This window comes from Pygocentrus nattereri, chromosome 24, assembly GCF_015220715.1.
Source record: "Pygocentrus nattereri isolate fPygNat1 chromosome 24, fPygNat1.pri, whole genome shotgun sequence".
Classification (NCBI taxonomy): Eukaryota; Metazoa; Chordata; class Actinopteri; order Characiformes; family Serrasalmidae; genus Pygocentrus; species Pygocentrus nattereri.
In genome coordinates, this window is record NC_051234.1 from 30,957,481 (window position 1) to 30,977,480 (window position 20,000).

The following is a 20,000-nucleotide window of genomic DNA, read 5'->3' on the forward strand; positions in this document are numbered from 1 at the left end:
TTATCAGAACAATCCCGCGAGGAGGCTGTGAGATGAGGTGGACGGAGCGTGCGCGCAGGCCGGGTCCATCTCTGGCTCTGTAAATGCACCCCCCCCCCCCACTAAACACACACACGCATACACACCCCACCCTCGAGGCTTTTACTGTCTGTCAGCCAGCACTCTGTCTCCGCGCGCATCAGGGCCTGGCTCTATTGATTTTTCCGCCCACTGAAACTGCCGCGCGAGCATAAATTTTGCATGAGGGCTCTTTACCCCCGCGCCACACTCGATGGAGGGGAGAAAGGGACACGAGAGAGAGAGAGAGAAAGAAAGAGAGAGGGAGAGAGGGAGAGAGAGAGAGAGAGAGAGAGAGAGGGAGAGGGAGAGAAAGAAAGAGAGAGGGAGAGAGAGAGAGAGAGAGAGAGAGAGAGCGGTGGCACGGGGCGCTGAGGCGCGCACACAGGCCGTCCGGGAGGGTGACGACCCGAAGACCCTCAGCGGTAGGCGTGCGGTGGGCTTTGTGGGAGACTGGAGTGTGACTAGCACGCAAGCTGTGTGTGGTGTTTTGGTGGGAAAGAGCCATGCCCCCCAATTTCTGAGGCTGGTGGGAGAAGAAGGCCAGGGGGCTTGGAAGAAACTGGAGCGGAAAGTGGGACACAAATTGGGCAGTTGGTGTTGTTGGGAAGTCAAACAACTTTCCTAATTATACATTAAAGAGCATATATTATAGACAGGATTGCATTCTTTAAATAAACCGTGTGCTGTGGTGTGTTAGCATGGTTAAAGTTTTAGGATGTTTGTTTAAGGTCCACTTTTTGGGGAAAAAGCTGCAAAAACAGCTCATTTTACATTGTTGTTTTTGTGATGTCACAAAAAACGAATGCACTCGCTTATATCCACCATTATTCAGCCCCTCTTATAAACATTGAAGACTTTTTTCTTTTAATAATACACAAAATAGGAGTGTCTTAAGGCTTTTCAAGCGTTTTGCAGTTTCATGTTGCCTCTCGCAGACGCTCCACTAACGTTTAGTGGTAAACGATTCTGTTACAGATTTCACTGTGGCAACATTCGGATCCAGAATGCTGCTACCATTTAAGGTGGAACGGGAAAATTCGAACAAGAACCTGAAGAACACAAAGCCACCTCCGGCCTCGTCCTCTTGCGAACCTAAATGTGAGAGAACCCGTGTGTTTCGGTGCTTATATCTACTAAACAATAGACCTAACTTCTTACATTAGGAGGTATTGATTGTTTATTTAACAGTGAAATATTGGTGTCGCCACCAAATCGCTTAGCATACATCTTGCGAAATGAAGCTCCTTAAAGTCGTCCTGGGGAAACTCCAGGTCTACAGGAGTCAGGCAGTAATCGGCCAATAAACTCTCAGAACCTCATGAGTGCCTTTTGTTTTAAAACATCACACCAGAAATATGAACACACATCATCTAGAAGACGAAGAATGGCGACGCTGTTTGCTTATTTCCGGTACCGCCGTCTGTTTTCACTCATGCTCAGACTGAGGAATCAGAAAGAAATCAGAGTAAGAGTTCACACAGGAAGGCTGATGACTGAGCTACAGCCCAGTCTCTTCATCAGATCCTGAGTCGGATTTAAAGATCGGAATTAGGTGTTTACATGAACATTTGAATAATAAGCAGGTGATAACTGCAGAAATCCGATTATGATCAGATTACCTGGCATAGCGAGTAATATTCTAAACAGCCAAACTACGGAGCCTCTGATATCGTTCTCATCAAATAAAAGTTCGAAATGCTGCCTTCACAGTTTGTACGGTTCAGTACGGAAACTAAGCTGCTAAAACTCGTCGTTTTGCATTTACCATGGTTGTGACATCACAACGCATTTCTATACACCACCCATTCGCACTGACGCAGAGTGTTGCCACTGTAGACAGTAACTGGAGAAGATGGGGAAAAGGTCGGAGCAAGTAAAAGTAAAATAGGACTGTTTTTAGTACACAAACATTAATTAACTACAAAAAAATGAAGAATATGGGACTTTTTAAAATGTGATGTCCTTCTTAAACCAACACAAGAAACACCTACTGCTGTTTTCTGCTTCGCTACTTTCCCACTTCAGTCCCAAACCCCTCCTAAAGCCCTCTCTGGAGATGGCCTTGCTGATGTCTTACGTTTGCTGTAGGCAGCTGATCCCAACAAGCTGCTTCCTGCAGCCGCATAAAGCCTCCGTTCACTTCACTAGGGGTTAGCCTGTCTGTTGTTTAGTACTGTCTGATCCCTGTGCAGATCACTGCCTGTAGATTGTTTAGTACTGTCTGAGCTCCATGGCTAAGGAGGGAGCTAAATTTGACATTTTACTGACATCAAGCTGTCAGTACAGTTTGTTGAACTGAATATCACACACACACACACACACACACACACACACCTTCTAAGCCGCTTCTCCTTCTGGGTCATGGGGGGTGCTGGAGCCTCTCCCAGCAGTCATTGGGTGGAAGGCGGGATACACCCTGGACAGGTCGACAGGCCATCGCAGGGCAGACAGACAGACAGACACATTTAATCACACACAGGGGCGATTTAGTGTGTCCCAATCCGTGACTGCATGTCTTTGGACTGTGGGAGGAACCCGGAGGAAACCCACGCAGACGCGGGGAGAACATGCAAACTCCACACAGAGAGGACCCCGGTCACCCGGCCGGGGACTCGAACCCAGACCCTTCTTGCTGTGAGGCGACAGCGCTACCCACCACGCCACCATGCCTCCTCGTTTCTCCGCTCACTGTCCACTTTATCAGCTCCACTTACTGTATAGCTGCACTCTGTAGTTCTACAGTTACAGACTGTAGTCCATCTGTTTCTCTGGTACTCTGTTACCCTGTTCTTCAGTGGTCAGGACCCCCATGGACCCTCACAGAGCAGGTACTGTTTGGGTGGTGGGTCATTCTCAGCACTGCAGTAACACTGACGTGGTGGTGGTGCATTAGTGTGTGTTGTGCTGGTACGAGTGGATCAGACACAGCAGTGCTGCTGGAGTTTTTAAACGCCCCAGTGTCGCTGCTGGACTGAGAATAGTCCACCAACCAAAATTTCCAGCCAACAGCGTCCTGTGGGCAGCGTCCTGTGACCACTGATGAAGGACTAGAGGATGACCAACACAAACTGTGCAGCAGCAGATGAGCTGTCGTCTCTGACTTTACATCTACAAGGTGGACTGACGAGGTAGGAGTGTCTAATAGAGTGGACAGTGAGTGGACACAGTGTTTGAAAACTCCATCAGCACTGCTGTGTCTGATCCACTCACACCAGCACAACACACACCAACACACCACCACCACTATCCCTACAGCTCAAGGCCTTGACATATAGTTAAATCTCTAAACTCACACTAATAATCTTAATTCTCAGTTCTCCAAAAGAGAAAAAGACTTCGGAGGCTGAGCTCTTTTATTTGAAGCAATTTTGGGAGCATTTCTTTCTGGTCCAGTCATCATGAAATTCCCACAAATTGGAATGAGCAGCTGCTGAGCTCAAATTAAGCAGAAAATGAAAAATTGCAAAATAATGTGAGTTTTTTTACTATTATTATTTTAGACAGTGGCAATATCAAAACTACAACTTTTTTTGTTATGAATCAGCTCGCTTAGTCTCCTTTAGATTAAAATCTGGTAAAAGTTGAGTAGCTTCGGCTTTTTGCAGCGCTGGAGGACATGACGTCGACACCTGACATTTTTTCCCTACTCATTGTAAACGGTTGCGAAGATGGTGCTTAGGTGGACAGGTGGTTTGCCATAACGAGAGAGGTGGCCGCTGTGCCTGTCCACTCCACTCTGTCTGTACATGAAGCAAAAATAGCCATTCGCCCTCACTGTCCTGCTCGCAATGACCTCTGTGCTGACCTCTGACAATCAGCCACACGCTGCACATACGGTCTGTCAGTGCTGAAGCGCAAGACAGGTGATTTTTTTTTTTTTTTACAGTGGCAGCTCAGCAGAGACAAGAGCTTTCAGTAAGAATGACGAGAGCGAGTGCGTCCACACACGCGCATGCCGCTCCGGCCCGGCCCACGTACGGGGCGCCACAGAGGTCAGCCGAGTGAAGATCTGTTAAACAGAGGAATTCCTGTGATCTGCTCTGGAGCTTGTGTCTCTTTTTGTCCTTTCACCTGGCTCTGAAGTGAAAGCGAGGGGAGAAGTAAAATTAGAAAGGTGCAGAGACTCAGAGCAGAACAAAGTGGCAGCCGCATGACAGAGACACCTAAGGACGGCTGCCTTTGCCAGTTCAAGAAAAACTGTAGCAACACTCTTAAAAATAACACAAAAAAGGTTCTTTGATTTCCAAAAACGATCCCAACCTCGCTCCTGACTACCCCATGTTCTATGCATTTAACTATTTTCCCTGTTTTAACACACCTCAGAGAACCACTTTTGGTTCCCATAAAGAACCTTGAACAATTAGCCAGTTAAAAAAATGAGCAGTCACTGAGTGACTGAGTGACTGACTGATGCCAACGGTTGAAATGCCCAAGACAAACAGTAGGTGGCGTTATATACATAATTTAAAGGTGCCACACCATCGTCCGCATACTCATGCCCAAGTATAGAGATAACATACCAAAAATGAAAGAAAGCAGAAAAACACACTGAAACATAATGGATCTGACAAAAACAGCTAAAGTGCTGGCTAAAAACAGGTGCAGTAACCGCGGTGAGCACTGAGAGCTGCTCTGAACTTGCGCTGTGTCTGACTTCTTATAGTTTAGCGGTTTAGTTAAGCACTTTTTTGCTCTTTCAGGTGAGAATAAAGTCATTGTGTGGTGGTACATGACCGCTAAGCACACCAGAATGAACTCTAGCAAAGTATTATAATGTCTTGATTACTAAAATTACTAGAAATCCACAGAGATTTTAGCCTTTTTTATCTCTTATTATTATTATTACTATTATTATTACTATTATTACTATTAGAGGCAGTAGTAGTAGTAATTATTGCAGTGGTAGTGGTACTACTAGAAGTAGTAACAATTTAAGTAATGGTAGTAATTGTAGTAGTAGTAGTAGGAGTACCTGTAGTAGTAGAGTAGTAGTAGTAAATGTTGTAGTAGAATTAATAATAGTCATAGTAATTGTTGTAGTAGTAGAATTAGTAGTAGTAGTAATTGCTCTAATACTTGTAGTAGTAATTGTTGTAATAGTAATAGAAGAATAGAATTAGAAGTAATAGTAGTAGAGTAGTAGTAGTAAATGTTGTAGTAGTAGTAGCAGGAGTACCTGTAGGAGTAGTGGTAGTAGTCATAAATGTTGCAGTACTAGAAGTATCAGTAATTGTATTAGTAGTAGAATTAATAGTAGTAGTAGTAATTGTTGTAGTAGTAATAGAATTATTAGAAGTAAAAGTAGTAGAGTAGTAATAGTAAATGTTGTAGTAGAATTAGTAGTAATCTTAGTAATTGTAGTAGTAGAATTAGTAGTGGTAGCAGTAATTGTTGTAGTAGTAATAGAAGTATTAGAAGTAAAAGTACTAGAGGTATCAGTAGTAAATGTTGTAGTAGAATTAGTAGTAGTAGTAATTCTTGCAGTAGTACTAGAAGTATCAGTAATTGTATTAGTAGTAGAATTAGTAGTGGTAGCAGTAATTGTTGTAGTAGTAATAGAATTATTAGAAGTAAAAGTAGTAGAGTAGTAATAGTAAATGTTGTATTAGAAGTAGTAGTAATCTTAGTAATTGTAGTAGTAGAATTAGTAGTGGTAGCAGTAATTGTTGTAGTAGTAATAGAATTATTAGAAGTAAAAGTACTAGAGGTATCAGTAGTAAATGTTGTAGTAGAATTAGTAGTAGTAGTAATTCTTGCAGTAGTACTAGAAGTATCAGTAATTGTATTAGTAGTAGAATTAGTAGTGGTAGCAGTAATTGTTGTAGTAGTAATAGAATTATTAGAAGTAAAAGTAGTAGAGTAGTAATAGTAAATGTTGTAGTAGAAGTAGTAGTAATCTTAGTAATTGTAGTAGTAGAATTAGTAGTGGTAGCAGGAATTGTTGTAGTAGTAATAGAATTATTAGAAGTAAAAGTACTAGAGGTATCAGTAGTAAATGTTGTAGTAGAATTAGTAGTAGTAGTAATTCTTGCAGTAGTACTAGAAGTATCAGTAATTGTATTAGTAGTAGAATTAGTAGTGGTAGCAGTAATTGTTGTAGTAGTAATAGAATTATTAGAAGTAAAAGTAGTAGAGTAGTAATAGTAAATGTTGTAGTAGAAGTAGTAGTAATCTTAGTAATTGTAGTAGTAGAATTAGTAGTGGTAGCAGTAATTGTTGTAGTAGTAATAGAATTATTAGAAGTAAAAGTACTAGAGGTATCAGTAGTAAATGTTGTAGTAGAATTAGTAGTAGTAGTAATTCTTGCAGTAGTACTAGAAGTATCAGTAATTGTATTAGTAGTAGAATTAGTAGTGGTAGCAGTAATTGTTGTAGTAGTAATAGAATTATTAGAAGTAAAAGTAGTAGAGTAGTAATAGTAAATGTTGTAGTAGAAGTAGTAGTAATCTTAGTAATTGTAGTAGTAGAATTAGTAGTGGTAGCAGGAATTGTTGTAGTAGTAATAGAATTATTAGAAGTAAAAGTACTAGAGGTATCAGTAGTAAATGTTGTAGTAGAATTAGTAGTAGTAGTAATTCTTGCAGTAGTACTAGAAGTATCAGTAATTGTATTAGTAGTAGAATTAGTAGTGGTAGCAGTAATTGTTGTAGTAGTAATAGAATTATTAGAAGTAAAAGTAGTAGAGTAGTAGTAGTAAATGTTGTAGTAGAAGTAGTAGTAATCTTAGTAATTGTAGTAGTAGAATTAGTAGTGGTAGCAGTAATTGTTGTAGTAGTAATAGAATTATTAGAAGTAAAAGTACTAGAGGTATCAGTAGTAAATGTTGTAGTAGAATTAGTAGTAGTAGTAATTCTTGCAGTAGTACTAGAAGTATCAGTAATTGTATTAGTAGTAGAATTAGTAGTGGTAGCAGTAATTGTTGTAGTAGTAATAGAATTATTAGAAGTAAAAGTAGTAGAGTAGTAGTAGTAAATGTTGTAGTAGAATTAGTAGTAGTAGTAATTCTTGCAGTAGTACTAGAAGTATCAGTAATTGTATTAGTAGTAAAATTAGTAGCAGTAGCAGTAATTGTTGTAGTAGTAATTGAAGTATTAGAAGTAATAGTAGATGAAAAGTAACAGTATGATAGAAAATTAGACTAATTTTGAGTTTAAGTGCCAAATAAAGTTTGGTACAAAATCTGGTGAGCTTCCACCAGACTCAGGCCAGGCTATATCAGGTTTCCATAGCAATTCAGTTCACTAATTTATCAAAGCTCAGTTTATCATGATGCTTAAAATCATCATGATATTAGATTGTATCAGTGTCGACCAGCCCCACCATATGTAATATATAGTGTTCATGGTGTCCAGCAGCCGAAGAACCATCACGTCCATATGCGTCCAAAGCCCTGTCATTTCTTCTGAGTAATTACATCGTCGGTGACCGCACCGTAGCTCAAGACTGGCCAAGATAATTAGCTCGCCGGACGTCCTGCGATTAGAGCGCGCCTGATGAAGTCACTGTGCTCTTTTAAGGAGAGCAGAAGGTCATCGGCTTCCGTTAACGAGACGACAGAGTTTATAAAGCGGCGCCGTTACCTGCAGTGTTACCCACATAATAGGGCCACATGGGGCCTCCTTCCCTGCTCTCCCTGTCTGGTCTCTCTTTATTTGTTTTTTCTTCTCTTCTTTTTCTGTTGTTCCCTCTCTTTCACCAGCCTTCATGACTGGAGGCAGGAGAAAGGGGCCTTTGATCTTCCCCTCCGCTTTCGATAATTTTTTGACAGAAATCTGCTCTCTTTCTCCCCCTTCTCCTTCTTTAACTCACTTTTTCCCTCCTCCTCCTCCACAGCCTCTTCTTTTCCTTCCCCCTCCTCCTTCCCCAGTGGTAGCGGCGTTTGGACTTGCCGGAGAGAGCCACATACGCTTTCGGCCCTGTCAAGCCCCTGCAAGACAACTTGCCCCAACATTTCAGGCGCGAATTGGACTCTTGGCTTTTTCCCGGGCGCAGATGATATATATAATTCATGGCGGGGTGTGAGAGTGGTGTCAACGTGTCAGCCGATAGAAGAAATATAAAAGTGGGCTGTTTACTGGTCGAGAGACACTTTCTCTCTCTGTCTCTTTTTTCTTTTCTTTTTTTTTGTTCTTTTTCTCTAATTCTCTCCCTTCTCTGAGTGGAGAGGGGTAGTGGGGCTTGGAGGGGGCGAGGGGGGATCAAATGCGCGCCTGTCTGTCCAGCTGTGATGCAGGACTAGCTGTGCTAATCAAAGCAACGCCAGCCCCGATGTATTTTTCCAGTTATCTCCCAGGAAAAAAAAGAGAAAAATCCCATTTTTAATTATTCAAGTGCATCAATTAATTATGGAGACTCACTTGTCTGCGCCCGCTTCTCAAGCGAACGCTTGCCGTGTCAATACAAGTATCGCTCTCTCGTTTTGCATTGATCTATTGTACTTCAGACCATTTGTGGTGATTTGTCTGACCGCTGTAATTAAATATGCTCACGAATCCAAATGAATTACTCCTGATGTGAATTTATGGGGGCGTCGTTTGTGTTGTTCTGGGTGTGTTGATGTTTTTTGGCTTTAACTCTTGCGCCTTCAAAGCCAGGCTATTTGAAGTTAATTTCTGAAAGCAAAGCTAAAAAGAAAAACACGTCTGCTGTTGTTTACCAACTGGAGAACTTAAGTAGAGCTCGAATCTAAAGGAACTTGAATCAAACTTTGCCGACTGATACCTCCTTGTTGAAGGAGCAGCATTATTAGATCTCTGTTTGGAGGTCAGTCGTCGGCCTGTTCGTACGGCCCTCTCGGCTCTTCTCAAGCAAGCACAAACAAAGGGCAGATCGGTTTATATAGGCGCGTTACAGCGGCCGGCCTTCTCGTTCTCTTTCGGACCTCTTTCATAAGTGAAAAACGCAGGTCATTTGAATGCGCTGCCTTGGTTCGTGAAGTCACCTTGCGGCGTGAATGGAAATAAAGTTGGGTTATTATGTTTGTGGGCAATGGAGATGGTGTTTATGAGATGCCGTTGTGTATGTCTTTCTATACCGCCGTGGGCTCTGGAAATGAAAGCATGGGTCAGCACTGTGGAATCTTTTCAAAAGAAACAGCGTTTGTCCATATTCAGTGGAGCCCTTGGCGCCTTTCAAGGACGAATTCACCAGTTTCAGTTTAGCACTGCAGTCAGACAAAACAGAAACAGACTGCGTTGACCACAAAAGATGTGTTTTATATGTTATGCCTTGTATGCTGTGTGTAGGTTTGTTGCAGAGAAAGTCTCTGTTTTCTTTGATATGTATTTTCTTTAAGAGCAGAATTGGTATCGAACATGTCCAGTGACGCCGTCTTGTCTGTTATCCCGACCAAAAGCTTTCCGAAGCAGAAGTCTCTGAGACTTGAGCCAGGATATGATCTATAAACTTCAGAAACTTTAGTTTCTTTAGCATCCTACGGGTGCAAACGTACGTGATGCCATTAAACCGAGCATTGTATTCATCCACAGAGGATTAATGAGGGCCAAAATCCTGCTGTTCCATGTATGTTACAGTAGCTAGGCCTTCACTACAGAGAGCGCGTTCTTAAATGGAGTAGACACTGGTAAGGAAAGGGGGAGTGAATTACACTAAATGAACTCTAAGGGTCCTTTAGACCAGGGGTTTGGAAGGAGTGCTCCGACATCAAAAGCCTGGAAGATCTCTGAACAGCCTGAGGGGCGGTAATCCACTTTTCGTAGATGCTTCTAGAAGCATGGTCTGCTGGATAATTACAGTCTATCTGCAGGGTAGCGTGAGGCCCAGTGGCTGGCAAACAGTGATGATTCTGCAATTTAGGACTCCAACTTTGAGGATAAGAGAACACAACTTAACATGACGTGTTCACTGGCTGCCTTGGAACTTGGTTATCTGTGAACTGTAATAAAATTAACTTCATTAATTCCCAAAGACAAACAGAGAATATGCAGAGAAAACATGTAAACATTTGAAAAAGATGCTTCTTCAAAAGGATTTTATATAGAACCATATAAAGCACATGTTCCATCAACCTGAAGAACCGATTAGTGATACAGAGAAGCTTTTCAAAAATGACTCTATACAGCACCAAAAAGCATTCTTCTCGTTATAGACTCGAAATCATAACAACAGAAGAATCCTTTTGGTGCTGTATAGATGTTTTCAGAAAGGTTCTATAGAGAACCATCTACAGCATATTTTCCATCGACCTGAAGAACCATTTAATGATGCAAATAATCAGATATATACAATTATAGCTCTGGTAAGGTGCAAAAAAACATATAGATGTTACACTTTGTCATGTATATATATATTTGTACATTATATTTCCAAAAGATTTTCTGGCTTCACATGCATATGAATTTGAGTGACATACCATTCTTAATCCATAGAGTTTAATATGATGAAGCTGATATCTATAACAGCTTCAACTCTTCTGGGAAGGCTTTCCACAAGGGTTGGGAGTGTGTTTATGGGAATGACCGACCGTTCTTCCAGAAGAGCATTTGTGAGGTCAGACACTGATGTTGGACGAGAAGGTCTGGCTCATAGTCTCCACTCTAATTCATCCCAAAGGTGTTCTATGGGGTTGAGGTCAGGACTCTGTGCAGGCCAGTCAAGTTCTTCCAGTATTTAAACAGTATTTTAAAAAAAATCCTTTAGTGACGAATCAAATGGACATTTCCCCTTACTTACTTCAAAAGATGGTTCTTCAAAGGTTCTTTAGTAAAGAAAATGATTCTGCATAGAAGCATGAACACTCAACAAACCCTTTGCTGGATTAAAGGCTTCTGTGCACCATGCAGGAGTTCTTCAGATCGATGGAAATGTGGCATAAATGGTAGCATATAGAACCCTTTTTGAAAGGGTTCTGTATAGCACCTGAAAGAGTTTGTTCATTGTTACAATCTTGACATAACTAGCAGGACCCATTCTGGTGCTGTGTAGAACCATATACAACACATTCTCCATCAATCTGAAGAACAGTTTGACCAAGCAGAGAAACATTGAAACTTTAAATGGTTATTTGAGTGTTTACGGTTCTATATAGAACCATTTTCTTTAATTAAAGACCGTTGAAGAAGGAACTTTTTTAATAGTGCACCTAAATGTCCTCAGTTGCCTAAGAAATGTTGGTGTTTGGAGCATAAGCCTCTTAGCTCCAGTGCAAAGTTAAAGAAGCATGCTTTGGACACCAGCCGTGTCTTGGCTAATCGGCAGGATTTAGGATGAGAGCACAAAAGAGTATGTTTGATTTTTCATTGAACTGTTCCTTTAAGAGTCTATGTGCTGAACATTTAGTCTTAAGATTGATAACAGAGCTTAATTCCGCCTTGGAGTCAAAGTAATGGCATCTCGGTGTTGGCTGTATTACACACAGTGCATATGGTAGGACACAGGAACCTGCCCTCCATCTGTTGAAGGAAACAAAGCCTTTTTGAAACACCGGCGGCAGCATCGACTGTGGTTTTGTGGTTTGCTGCCCAGGTGTCACGGAACCTTTAAAAGCATCAACCTGACGATCGAATGCTATTTTCTTCCTCCGCAGCTACCTCGTCTCTCAACTCCCAGCTTCAGCATCTTCAGCATCTCCAACAAATACAGCAGCACCACCAGCAGCAGCAACAGCATCATCAACAACAACAGCAGCAACAACAGCAACAGCAGCAGAGAGAACGAGAGCAGCGCGAGAGAGAGCAGCAGCAGCAGCAGCACCGCGATCGAGAGCAACACTGCATCCCGGCCCACCTCCAGAAGCCCAATCAGCTGCCGCCCCATCATCAGCTGACTCCTCCCATCCAGCCACAAGCCTCTGGTCCCTCCACAGGAACGGCATCTTCTTGTACTTCCTCCGGCCACGTTCCAGCTCCGCCTCCACAGTCTCCGCCCTCTCACAGGCCCAACCAATCACCAGCTCGCAGCCTGCCCTCACCGGTCACGCCTCCGCTGCCACTGCAGGTAAGTCGCTTTCTTTGTAAATTTGCAGTACTTTAACTAGGCCTGGCTTTCAATCCTTGTTGATACTTATGTGAGGTAACTGAATGCTCCTTACTACAGGTCAAAATATGTCCAAAGTGTATCCAGGACGCTGCAGTATTTTTCTGCTGAAATAGATAGAATTCCAATGAAATCAGTTGGCCTGATCAATGTCTAGACTCCAGCCCCAGGGTCTCTGGTCTAACAGACGCTGGACCTTTGTTGTGCAACATTTACTGACCCTCTCAACATCATCACGTAAAATCTGAGAGGCCGAACAGCTACAAGCACTTAAAAACGCCAATCATCATCATCATCATCCTCCCTTTTATTTATATAGTGCCTTTCCCACGCTCAAACACGCTTTACAATCAAAGAATTGTAATTGAAGAATTGGACGCCCAATGCGAGGGCTTTTCAGCTCAACTCAGTTCATCAACACTGAAACCTGCACGTCTGCGTGTGAATTGTGCATTATTTATTTTGGAAGACACACCCAAGTTTTATTATTCATTACTGTTTAAACTCTTCTCATTTCGTTTAAGTCATCATGTGCATTTCGCTGTGAATTTTGGCTAACTCCCCAAGCAAAGCCCGCTTAAGCCTCCATCTCAAGTGGCCTTTTAGGAGGTTGTTAGAAAGTCTGAGTTACCCCCTTATGGCTTAGATATGTTGCAGAACTGGACAGCCCCATGATCCTGTAGAATTTCTTGGTAATGAGCACTTTAAGTCCATCATATCACACATACTGCCACTTTTTTTTGGTGCTCTAAATAAAATTTGAAGTAATGATTTGCTAAACTGTTATGAGTTTGCTGCCCTGCAGCTCCTGTGCTGTACTAACTTTTATAAAAAGGGAAAAAGTTTCAGTGCTCACACGGAAGGCAGCGCAGTTTGTTGCGCTCTTATGTGGATGCCTGTGATGCAGTCACCTAAAACCAGCTGTGAATTATACTCAAGATTTTCCACGTATTAGCAAAGTTTTCTATCTAAAGGTCTAAATGTTCTGTAGTTTAGGCTGAAGTTTCAGTGCATACTTAACATATTAAGCAGAAAGCTGTTCAGATCTGGCCATTTTTCTTTGCAAACTATTAATAAAGTATTCAATGTGTTACTAAATTGCTGTTTTACATGCTTAATTGGCTTAACTCAAGTGTATTTTCCACAATTAACTGAAAAGTAACAGATAAAAGCAAAACACTTAAAAAGTAAAATTCTGAAAGGTGCTGTTTTGACTTCAAGTATTTAATGAGCAGTGTATAGAAACTAGAATAATAACAGAGGCAGAGTCTGTAGCCTGAAATAATCAAACAGGTTGAGTGGCCCACAATTGATTTTAAACATGAGGGGCCGCAGATCAACCACAATGAGAGACCTGCTTTTCCAGGCCCAAAACAGTCCTGACCAATAGTGCTTGTTTCTAGTTTATAATAGGCTCCTTATACAGTAAATGCAGCTGCAGTCATTTGTGTTTGACATAAATGCTGAATGATAACTGAACGTCAGTCCAGACTCCTGCTTGGCATGGAGGCCTGTGAGGCCGATCCATATAATGTCTCCTAAATATGATGTTGCCCCACTTAAAGGACTCGTTCTTCTACATTATTCACAACGTGCCTGGAAGAACGGAGGTTAGGAGTGACATGAGGCCTGGGATGAATCTTAGAGAATGGGGCAGTAATTCAATTGAGTGATTGGAGCTGTCTGGGGAAATCTTGGATATTACAAATATTGTTTCTGGAGGAGGTACTTGTTTGCCAAGCTAGGTCCCTGGGAATGAATGAAAATTGAAAGTTTATTGTTAAGAGTTCATCCCTGCCATCTTGCTTGCGACAGCAATAGAGCATTATTGAGGATGAAGAGCTTCGGAATATTAAATTATGAGTTATGATGGTTTTGGGGTAACCTGATTTGAATCAATTACATGATAATTACTTATTGACATGTTTCATATGGGTGCAGTATACGCAGCTGATGCTGCATTTAAAGGCTGGGATTTTAGAGGCTGATCTTGCTTGATATTCTGTGGTAGTTTCAAATGTGTAGTTTCAATTTTGTGAATAGCACTGCGCCATTTGTCTCCGCTGACAAAGTAATTACAGTTTATTTATTTATAATTTTTTTGTTATAAATGGGAAAAAAGACGTTTCAAAAGTTCCTTGTTTGTGCAGTTTTGTGCAGTTTCGGCTGTAGGACAGCCCAGTTTAAACACACAAAGCTCTGTATTCACCCACTTTGTCTGGGGAACAATAAGTCAAAGTGATTGAACCTGTGGTACAATCTTAGACATTTCGCCACTTGCCTGAAACATCAAGATACCATAAGTAAGATGTCTTGACTTGTTAATGCTAAACAATTCAACATCCTGGATGACTGAAAAACTCCACTTAGGTGTTTGTATGTCCAATAATTTAATCCAATTACACAACATTTAGCCAGTAATTGAGAGTGGAGTAACCATGGAAAGCAACGCCAAGGCAGCTTTTATTTTCTGGCAGAAGTCAGACTGAATGTGTCTGAGATTTCAGATTATGGAGGTAAATCTCAGGTAATGTTCAGGTGGGAGCACCCCTGGATACATGTTACCAGTAACACAAGTAGGTATTTGGCCAAAAATCATGCAAACATCATTAGAATCTGCTAGATTTTTGGAAAAAGCTTGGCCTATAAGTCATTCAAAATGCTGTCTAACTCGCTTACTGCTGGTAGATCAGTCTCAACTAAAGAGTCGTGGGATTTTATAGGCAAGGGGATGAGAAATCTGCCCTCAAGGTCTTCTGAGTAGCGCAGCCAGTGATAGTTTGAGCCTTGGTAATTCCCCAGTCGTCCATGGTTGGGCCTGATCTACCAGCAGTAAGCAAGAATTAGCTTCACAACATGGCTAACTGCTCTATGAAACTGGTGACTTGTTAGTTGTGTTGAAGTCTCCAGTGGTGGTGGCTGGCATGTGCTAGCCTTCACTAAACCAGCTTGGCAGCATCATTTGTGCGAGTGGGCGCTAGGAAAAAAATGAAGAAAACCTTGATGTCAGCTTCTTCCAGCATTGTCCTGTAGCCCAACTCAAATGAAACACAAAAATGCTTAAAAATGACCAATGCACGCTCAAAAAAAAGTAAGCTCAAAAGTTAAAACTTATGTATTTTAATTACGTCAATTTTATCTATTCAATTTAAAAACATAAATCTAGTGTAAAAATGGTACTATAGTTTGTTTCTCCATCATGTTCAGTAAACCTGAATGAATTAAATAACGTGTAAATTAGAAGTGCTTCTAGGATTTATGCAAATGTTTTACATCACATTTATGAATTTCTAGAGTTAATAGCACCTTCTGTATTCACAGCACAGTTACTCTGACTGTGTGAATGTGTTGGATGATAAAACATTAAATTCACAAACATTTACTGTCGTTCAAGCTGTATTAGACAGTATTTGGGTCTCATTACAGGAAACATGTGAACTTTAAATTCTAACGTGAAAGAAATGAACAGAACTTTATAGATTTATAGATTTGATCAAATTCCCTGCTTTAGGATTTCTATTCACTCCCAGCTGAACTGCTAATTAAAGCAGATGTTTATGAGCCCAACGTTCCTCTACTGAGGTGCAGCTCTCATGCTGACCACCACGCCGGTCAGCAGCTCATGCTATCAGTCACTGCATGCCATGCTAACACGTCGAGGTCACCTACAGTGATTTGAATATTAATAAAATACATCTTTAAATACAGCTTCACAGTAAATCCCTGCCACTGTTTGTTTAATCTACCTTTGGTACCCGTTACCATGACAGCAGACCTAGCAAGGATGCTGGCTGGCTAATTGGCTGGTGTTTGTCTACAGTTTCTCTCAAAATAAGAGAAATGAAACATTAATATTTGGACAAAAACATTAAACACACAAATTAAATTAATGTGCATCACGATTTCATTGCAGTTGGACTGAATATCAAAGGATGGCAGGAGATTGTAAAAGTAGTAATTTCGTGTCCATCATGACAGCTGAAGCAGTTTCCTGGCCGGTGATGCGTTTCCTGTTACTGTTGCACATCAGCGCGGCCTCCTAATGAGATTTAGTGGAAGAATCTAAAAGCTCTTATACAATTCAATTAAACAGTTTTGGATTTATCCAGACTGGGCTGCTTCTAATCAAAATCAATACGTAAAGTGTATTTAATTTTAAGTTTTTTTAAATAGGTTTTAGGTCAAATATTTGCTTATTGTTTATGATGGACATAAATCTTTTTTTTTCTTTTTTTTTTTGAGTGCAGCCCTTTATTTGGCAGTCCATATCAAATCCATGCAGGACTCTATACCGGACCGAAAAAGGCGCGGCATTTTAAACAAACACATGCGCCAATTCAAAAGTAGCCGCTCCACTTCATTAAACGCATGATGACCGTCCCTCTTTCTTTTCTCCCCACTTTTTCTTCCATCCGTATGTCCATCCATCCATCCATGTCTCATCCTCTGTCTGTCTGGCTGTCCCACTCTTTCTCTAATAACCTGCTCCCCCCCCTCCTTTTTATATCCCAGTGGTTTCATTTCAGCCGGAGAGAGGCCAGGGTCGCCTCTGTGTCCTTCCCCACATTCATCAGCGTCACAGCCCTTATTGCTCTGCGCTGTGGCCCCCTTCATGGCTGCCGTCAACTTAGGCCATTTATTTCACCTTCTGTCCCTCTGCCAAAGCCCTTACACACACAGCAGCTGGACCCTACAGGGCCCGCCGCTTAATGGTCCCCTGGGCCCACAACTAGTGCTTTTCAGAGAGACTCCTTGAGGGCGAACGGCCACTGCAGATGTTTTGTCGTCGACAGTTCAAGCACATCTGATTCAGTTTGGCATGTGATCTTCAAGCCTTTGATTATGTGATTTAGGTGTATTGGGGTGAGGTAGATGAAGTAGATGGGGTCTACAAGAAAGGGGGTAACGATAGCTGGGCAACTAACGGCAGTGGCCAGATATGCTCTAGTGCTTGAAACATTTGTCCAAGCCTCAGGGGACCCAGCTATAAATGACAGGTTTTGGCCTGCGTTTAGGTTTTCTCTCTATTTTTCTTCCCTACTTGCTCCTTTCCTTCTACCCTTTTACTACCTAAATTAATTCCTAATCTGGCCTAACGGGTGCCCTCCTGTTGTTGGCACAGAGGCCAAAATAAGAACACGGTATGTTTAGCTTATGCAAGAAACTTCTGAGACGTCTTTAAGGGAAGATTGATGAATTATCATGGAATGTAAACTCGGTTGTGGACAGCAAATCTTAAGCTACTCAGTTTGCTTTTATTTAGGATGAGCTGATGACAGTCGTTTGGTAACTTGACAGACACTATCATTAGGAATGTGGAGTTTTATTCAGTCTTTGAATAAAACCCTAATACAACATGCAGCTCCAGAGCTTTTGATGCCCTGTTGTGGATTTGTAGGTAAAAATGAAATAATCCTCCTTTACAGTAAAATAAAGCTCTGCTGATCCTTCAACACAGTTTAACAGTAAATGGTCTTAAACGCTGGAGTTAATGTAGAACTGCTGATTCACCCTTTAACCCTGAAGATCAGCGCAGACGGCTGGTCACCATAGCAATGCAGACAACAGTCTCGCCCAGCTAGTAGATAACAAAATGGCAAAGAGAGAGATTTAAGACGGACATCGATAATCTGGAGATCAATGGACATTTGTAATTGCTCAGCTGGTTTCCTGATACATTTAATCTGCAACGAGAATCTGTCAAACATTAAAAAGTCGTGAAGCTGAAGTCAAATTCTTGTATGAATTTTCCCGTTCCACCTTAATGGTGCAGCAGTTACATTCTTCAAGCAGTTACATTTAAGGTGGAACAGGAACATTTGAACAAGAACTTGGCGATTGAGAAGCGACTTCAGCCTCGTAAAAAGTGGAACGTTTACAGACGTTTTACAAGAAACTGTTCTACTTTTAAGGAAAAGTTTCCTGCTGGAGATGTGAGAAAAGCGGCCATAGCTGAGCTAAGCTTAAAGCAGAGCAAAGTGAGTCTGCGTTTTCGTTTATATAATATTTTCAAGCCTGTGCTTGTACATCAGCGCAAACTGATGCACACATTTAGAGCCCAGATGTTAAAATGGACGTAAAATGTTGTCCCTCCTAAAGTGCTCTGAACATTTGGTTTGCGGCCCCTGTCCTAATATAATCTCCAAGTTTGTATTTTTGGCTTGATCAGTTTCCCGTCTTAGCATGTTTGAAGGCCTGAGCTTCGTTTTGCTTTGCGTCAGTCCTTATATCGTCAGTGTCCAGAAACGCTGTCACTTCTCTCCTTGAATTCCTGAATCTAAATGATTTTCTTGGCTGCAAAGTGTATCATGAATTAAACCAGGCTATTTTGAGAGAATCTGTAAAGCCTTGAGGCTCTTTGTCCAGGTCAGAGCCACATTAGGGCTCATTACGGTATTGCCCCATCCAATGGGATTAAGTATAGTGGTGCCACGAACAGGTAAAAGGTTTACCATGTCCCTGGGTCATTACCGAGAGCCACATTGCATCAGGACCAAGGACGGAGCCTTGAGGAACACCCTCGGCTGCAGCAGGGTCTGCAGTGGGTGAACGTCAATCTGCAATAGGATTTGGCCACTGCTGTCTAGCTCTTTCATCCCAGGGGGGCATGATTAGATTTCCAGCTAAGAGTCAGTGTTCGCTTAATCCACAGAGAGATGGACCAGGGGCCAGTGCTTCATTAGCTACCCCTTCACCTTCCCACCCAAACCCTATGTGTATATGAGAGAGAAAGTGAGAGGGAGAGGGTGTGTGTTTGGCTGTAGTCTGGATGGGTTGGAAGGCGTCTCTCGTGTTTCCCCGCAGACGCTGTGTGTGTGGTGTTTACCTCCTGGGGGGCCCGAGTCCATAATTGGCCTTGCACTTGTGTCGGAGAGACAGTGTGTTGCACTGGGCTTCACCCAAGTGTTACCACTGGCCTTGAGGGACAGCCATGCTTAGGCACCGCAAACACCCAGAGAATTATGGGAAAGTGTGTTTCTAGGACCCTCATAATTACCCCTCCTGGTAACATAAATACAACACACACATTTTTTTTCTCCTTTTCTCTCCTCCTCTCTCCCCTCCAACCCTCCATAATCACTTGAGCATGGGAGGCTGAGCAGGTCTCCCATCATCAGAGGGACCTGAGGGCTCCTTAACTCAACTGACAACATGACATTGTGTTAGCATTTCACTGCGGTGACGCCGCAGTGTGTCCACTGTGCCGCAGAACCGAGTTAGCTCTCTGTCCGTCCTCTCTCTTCTCATTTTCCCTCCTTTCTCTTTTGCTTCTTCTTTATCTTTTTCCTCTCTGTATTTTATTTTAGTTTCCTTCGTTCTCTCCCTTCATCCCTTTTTATCGTTTTTCTTTGTCTCTTTGTGTAATTATTTTTGTCCTTCTTGAGTTATCACACTGAAATTTCTCCTTTTCTTTCTTTATTTCTCTCCTTTCTCTTTTTGTACTTTTTTCTTTCTCTTTATTTCTTTCTTTCTGTCTTTCTTTCTTGAGTTAACACACTGTCGTTTCTCTTGTCATTCTTTCTGTTTTCTTTGTTTCCTTGTCCGTTCATTTCTTTCTTTCTTTCTTTTTTTCTTTCATTTTTATTTCCTTCTTTGTCAATTTTCTGTCCATTTATTTCATTTTTCTTTCTGTCTTGAGTAAGTGCGCTGTCATTTCTCCCTTCTTTCTTTCTTTCTTTCTTTCTTTCTTTCTTTCTTTCTTTCTCTTTCTTTTGTCATTTTTTGTCTCTGTTTTATTTTTCTTTCTTTCTTTCTTGAGTTAGCACACAGACATTTCTCTCTCTTCTTTCTTTCTTTGTCAATTTTTTGTTTATTTCATTTTTCTTTCTTTCTTAAGTCATTTCTCTCTTCTTTCTTTATTCTTTGTTTCTTTGTTCATTTCTTTCTTTCTTTCTTTCTTTCTTTCTTTCTTTCTTTCTTTCTTTCTTTCTCAAGTCTGTTCAGGT

At 41.5% G+C, this 20,000-nt stretch overlaps 1 protein-coding gene across 1 annotated transcript in view; it reads left to right on the forward strand.

Moving 5' to 3' along the window:
* pou6f2 (POU class 6 homeobox 2) overlaps window positions 1-20,000 on the forward strand; it is a 197,291-nt gene that overhangs the window by 86,302 nt on the left and 90,989 nt on the right. The window contains exon 5 of the mRNA XM_017709204.2: window positions 11,606-12,015. Coding sequence (XP_017564693.1) covers window positions 11,606-12,015 — 410 coding nt within the window. The remainder of the gene's footprint in view (window positions 1-11,605; window positions 12,016-20,000) is intronic.